Consider the following 5,878-nt stretch of genomic DNA (forward strand, 5'->3'; position numbering starts at 1 on the left):
CATGAAAAATAATATTTATAAATGATGTAAAGTATACAGCACAGAAGGATGCCTGGTATAGCGCTGGATTACGAGTTGGGTTACTAACCACAGGTCAACAGTCGAATCTACTGACCTCTACTGAATCTACTGAATCACAGGTCGAATCTACCAACCTCTCCAAGGATGAAAAATGAGGTTTCTGTCCTGAAAAGATTTAGATTTACAGCCTCACAAACCCAGTACAGTATTTCTGTAAGTAAGAATCAACTCCATGGCATATAACCACCACCACCACCATACTTCACAGAGCTCAGGGAATTGCTGCTGTTTTTAAGTGCTGGTGAGCTGGTTCCAACTCACGTAGACATTGAATAGAGTTTCTGAGGAGTGGAAACTGTATATTACCTGCTAAATTTTAGAGAAGAAAGAGAAACATGGAAAAAGAAAAGTTCATTTTTTAAGAAAAAGAGAGAAAAGATGAAAGAAAAGTGGGGGAAATGAGCATTGACCCAAGCTTCCATGCATCCCTTCCTCTCTCCCAATGAAACTGGTCAGCACCCTAACCTTAGTAACCACATGACTTTTGCTTTTGTCTTATGATCAGTCAGGTTACTGTCCATAAGATAAACCAACAGTTTAGGATTAAGAGGTTAGGGTTTTCTCTTACTTTTGCAGGAGAACGTTGTTTTCTCTTCTTCTTTTTCTGTAAGTCTACTGGCTCTCTTATTTGTTTCTTGTCTCTCATCAGCTGCTCAGACACATCAGTAAAAGTGATTTCCTGTTTTACACTTATCTGTTCAGGGAAAAAAAGCCAATTTTAGAAATGAGTAATAAGAAGTCTATTGTGACCAGAAGCCATTGCATGTTCAATAATTTAAAAAAACCATCGTACAGGTGTACGTGACTCAACAATAATTATCTCTGTGTGTGCCAAATAGACTAGTGTTAAAGAACTCATTTACAGGCAAATGAGAAGTATGAATCAAGAGTACATAAATTGAAGAATACACTAAGATTTCTAAAAACTATCTGGAAAAAAGATTAAAAATGTCCTGGGTAGAGATGACCAAAATAAAAAAGAATCAGAATACAGTAATGCCAATTTCAGCCCCACATTTATAGGAAACTAACGCTAAAGCTAAAAGCAAACAACAATAAAAAAATCAAGTTCCTAAAAATCAATAAAATACTGGGTAATAAAAGAGCCATTTAGACATCTTGATGACCTCTTTCAGTTTATAAAATATCAAGAATACATTCTCAACAACAATGATAAAAAATAACAAAAAAGGTGGTGAAGAAACAATGCTAAATTCTAAAATATCATCACATCAAAAGAAAGGCAAGACAAGCTAAGTGAAAATTTGTGCATCTTTATGCTCAGCACTTTGGACAAGATCTTAGCCAATTATTTCCCTAGCTCTTTATGACAAACCTTCACCAAATATGTTACAATTCAGTGAATTATTTCATATGGTTCTTCTACTCATAGTCTTTGTACCTCACAGAAACTTTTTTCCCCCTGATGGGTCTGAGAAAGCAAAGATGAGAGAAGGTGCTGATAGGGTTATATGATTCAGTTGTGAGTGACTATAACAGGGTTAATTAACTGTGATGGTGAAAACCTGGAACACTTGAGTGGGTATAACACGAGTAGTCTTAAAAGCAGAAACAGTTCTCGCTATCAAAGACGAGCCAGGAGAGGAGCACATTCTTTGAACCTTGAGATCCCTGCATGTTGAAGCTCCTTGACCTAGGAGACAGAAAGCTGTGACACCAGAGGAGTAGCAGAGTAGTGGCAGTGGAGCAGGAGCAACAAAACTAAAAGCCAGAGCAAAAGAATGGTGAACTTCCCAGCCCAAAGAGCAGGTAAGGCAAAAGGTACACTTGTAGAGTGGTGTACCTGCAGGTACTTAACTGGGAAGCTGGTTTTGCTGACCCAGAGCTAAAGCAGAGTACCTTCCAGGTGAGGTTTACAGCACAGTAGAGTGTCCTTTGGGCATTTATCAGCAGTACTAAAAGAGAATTCTAACAATGTTTAAGAAGCCAGGCCAAAGGGTTGAGGGCCATAAAGACCTACTGAGGTAATAGCAGAGAAGCCAACCTGTATACTGAGCATTGCTAATCCTGCATTGTAACCTGTTAACTTCTCTAATAAACCCTGTAATTGTGAGCATGGTGTCTGAGAGTTCTGTGTGGCCACTGCAATGAATTAGTGAACCCAACTGCTCAGTTAAGTGCTATGGGAGGTATATTTGATGTCAGGTTTGCTAAAGAAAGTTTGGAAGGTGAAGCATGTCTGACCTCAGTACCATAGGAATTGGTCTGATGTTGAGTTTGATTCTTCCTCCCCTGGGTTAAGCAAGATGAGGTCAAACATTGTCTCCCAATCCCTTTTTATATACGTGTTTATAGAATTGCATTATAGATGGTTTTATGCTACTACTTTGTACAAGACATAATGCTAACAGCATAATTAAGAAATGCAACAAAAGAGTACAGTTTCATCAGTGTTATGTCATCTTTATGTCTTGTTTCTCACAGATAGGAGTTGGGTGTCCTAAAAAATTATTTACCAAGTTTCTAAGACCATTGTTGGTAATGTCAATGAACAGATTTGATGGTATTCTGTCATCCACTCTTCATTGCTACGTTTTCAATCTAGTCTTGAAATGAAAACACAAAGACCTTAAAACTGAAAAACTTAAAACTCAACAGGCTATGAAATGCACTAAAAACCCTTGTCAATAATCCTCCAAGTCCAATATGCTAATGGTCACATTTTTAAAAAACAACAAAACTTTAATAATACAGAAGATTATAAACATCTTACAGATTCTTTTGTAAAGTTGAGAGTGAGGTATGTACAAGGGCTTCACGGGGAAAATACAACATAACCCAGAAATGTCAGAATGACATAAGAAATCGTGAACTTGAGTTAATGAAATGTAGGTAGTATATATACTTCCCTATAATGCATTAGAGGAGCTCTGGTAGCAAAGTGGTTACAAATCGGGCTGCGAGCCGCAAGGTCAGCAGTTCGAAACTACCAGCTGTTCCGCGGGAGAAAGATGAGGCTTTCTGCTCCCATAAAGATTTACAGCCTCGGAAACCCTGTACAGAGTCCCTATGAGTCGGAACGGACTCCACGGCACATAACAACAACGACAACGCATTAAGAATCCTGACATGGTGCTGTGTAGGATAAGAACTGTACCAAAAGGTTGGTTTGAACTACAAGACAGGCAGTTCAAACTCAACAGATGTTACGAAGAAAACTTAAATAATGTCATTATGAGTCTGAAATAACTTGTCAGCCCTTAACAATTAATGTATTAGATGATTGTTATGTGCTGTTGAGTCAGTTCTGACTCATAATGACCCTGTACAGGGTTTCCGAGCCTATATATCTTTATGGGAGCAGAAAGCCTCATCTTTCTCCCGTGGAACAGCTGGTAGTTTTGAACTGCTGACCCTGACGATAGCAGCCCAATTCATAACCACTACAGTACTAGAGCATTAGATGATAGAGAATTATAAATCCAGAAGAATTTGGAATGAAAACATACTATAAATAAATATTTAGATAATAATTCTGTCAAGTTATAGAACAGTACCAAAAAGCCCCATCCTTATGATTTACTTTATTAAATATTTATATAGAACATAAAATAGAATGATGAATAAGAACCAGGCTTTGGAATACACAGCTTACTGCCTCTGAAGTGCTATTAACTGAAACACAATTACTTGGGCTGGGTATGAGATAGGATAGATAATAAAACAGTAAATAATTACATTTTATTTTGTAGGGCCACCAAAAAGTACTTTAAAGATTTCAATCAATTTATAAACTGGAAAGAAGGCATGAAAATGTAGCAAGCAAAAAATGTCAAGTAAGGTGTGAGCTAGATTTGCAAGTAAGCTCTACAATTAGCAACTATTCATTCACAAGTTCAAAGTCTTTTTCTATAGACATCAAAAAAGATTAATATATTAGTCTGAGTCCTGGTGCGGTACTGTGGGATAATCAATGGACTAACTGCAAGATCAGTGGTTCAAACCTACCAGCCACTCCTTGCAAACCCTATACAAGGTCACCGTGAGTCAGAACTGACTCAATGGCACTGAACAATAACATTAAGTCTGAACCTGTTAGTTATCTCCACATTTATGGAAAGGGATCATATCAGTCCTGTTATGTTAATTAATATTATGAAAGCATTTACCTAAATGAGAAGTGCAATGGATCAAAAGCACAGCGAATGTCAAGACACAGCAAACTACTATTCAGATGGCTCCAAATGGAGTCCTGGTGTGGTGCTATGGGTTAATGAGCTGGACTATAAGGTTGGTTTGAACTTCAAGGTCAGTGGTTCAAGCTTACCAGCTGCTATTCGGAAACCCTATCAGAACCATTATGAGTCAGAAAACTTACTGGCACTTACCAACAATAGGTTTGTCACACAAAAGAGGGATAAAGTTACCTCCTCTCTATTTAATTTATAGCCCACCAACTAAAGCATACAGTGCAGTCTGAGGTGCTTGGGAGCAATGCTGGTAACTTTAAAAGCGTAAAGAGATGTGTGTGATAATGATAAAATAGCTAAATAGAATGAGCTGCAAAAAGTCAGGGAAAAAACTTTTCTGTATTATAGTCTTCCTTTGGTTCAAGGAAGTCTATAAATATGTAAGTCTATAAAACAAAAACTTATGAGCCAAGATAAGAGATAATATAATTCATTCTCAAGTTGTCTACCCGTTCCTTGAGACCTGTCTTTCAAAGACAAACATTAATTTCATGTTCTCGATAGTATTCTTTACCTAAAATAAACCATAGTACAATTACTCAAAGCAGGCTCAGCAAAGCTGTAGCACTGGGGAAAAAACAATGTGCTAGATTTTTTAAACAAATTCATTAGCACATCTAGAAATGCAGCAGTCTAAGAAATATACCAGAGTTTTACCTTCACTTGAGCTACACCATTTTACTTAGTGCATCAGTAACCTTCTAGCTACATTTTCTTACTTAAAAACCTGGATGCTACTCTTGCTACCAGCACAGAAATACCACCATCATCACCATCACCAACAATGTACCCATTTTTATCAGATTTGACTAAACCCAGTTACTTCTCTTCCTAAGTTTTTCAAACTCCTGCACATCCAGCTATCCATTCTAACTCCAATTTTTCACGTTGATACTAGAAAAGCCATTTAGGCATGACTCTCATATTTCACATCTTCTCTAATCACATGTGTTGCTGTGGGTTACTGCGCCTGACTGCAAAGCCGTTTGAAAGCAGTTCAAACTCACCAGCTGCTCCTTGGAAACCCTATACAGGGTCGCTATGAGTCACAACTGACTTGATGGCACTTAACAACAACATAATCACATATAAAGTGGCTTCAAAAAGTTCGTGGGGGAAAAATGAAAAAACTACTGGAATTTTACCACAAACTGTTTTTATGTATAATGTGGATGTTTCTCCCCAACATCCTTATAAAGGTTGACTACTATAGTAACAGAAGAGGCCATGGAACAAGAGAGATCATTGCAGATGTCCGATGGAACTTGGCTGAAAGCAGAGAATATCAGAAGGATGTTTACCTATGCTTTATTGACTACGCGAAGGCTTTCGATTGTGTGGATCATGACAAGCTATAGAAAACATTGAGAAGTATGAGTATTCCAGAACACTTAATTGTACTTCTGAGAAATCTGTACCAGGACCAAGAGGCAGTTGTTCGAACAGAGCATGGGAACACTGAATGTTTTAAAATTGGGAAAGGTGTGCAACAGGGTTGTGTTCTTTCATCATACTTATTCAACCTGTATGCTGAGCAAATAATACGAGAAGCTGGGTTCTATGAAAGAAAATGTGGCGTCAGGATT

At 37.7% G+C, this 5,878-nt stretch overlaps 1 protein-coding gene across 1 annotated transcript in view; it reads right to left on the minus strand.

The window, feature by feature from the left end:
- Positions 1-5,878, minus strand: part of ZNF148 (zinc finger protein 148) — a 250,394-nt gene that overhangs the window by 84,719 nt on the left and 159,797 nt on the right. The window contains exon 4 of the mRNA XM_006869373.1: positions 650-775. Within this exon, the coding sequence (XP_006869435.1) occupies positions 650-775 (126 nt within the window). The remainder of the gene's footprint in view (positions 1-649; positions 776-5,878) is intronic.

This window comes from Chrysochloris asiatica, unplaced genomic scaffold (assembly GCF_000296735.1).
Source record: "Chrysochloris asiatica unplaced genomic scaffold, ChrAsi1.0 scaffold00130, whole genome shotgun sequence".
Taxonomy (NCBI): Eukaryota; Metazoa; Chordata; class Mammalia; order Afrosoricida; family Chrysochloridae; genus Chrysochloris; species Chrysochloris asiatica.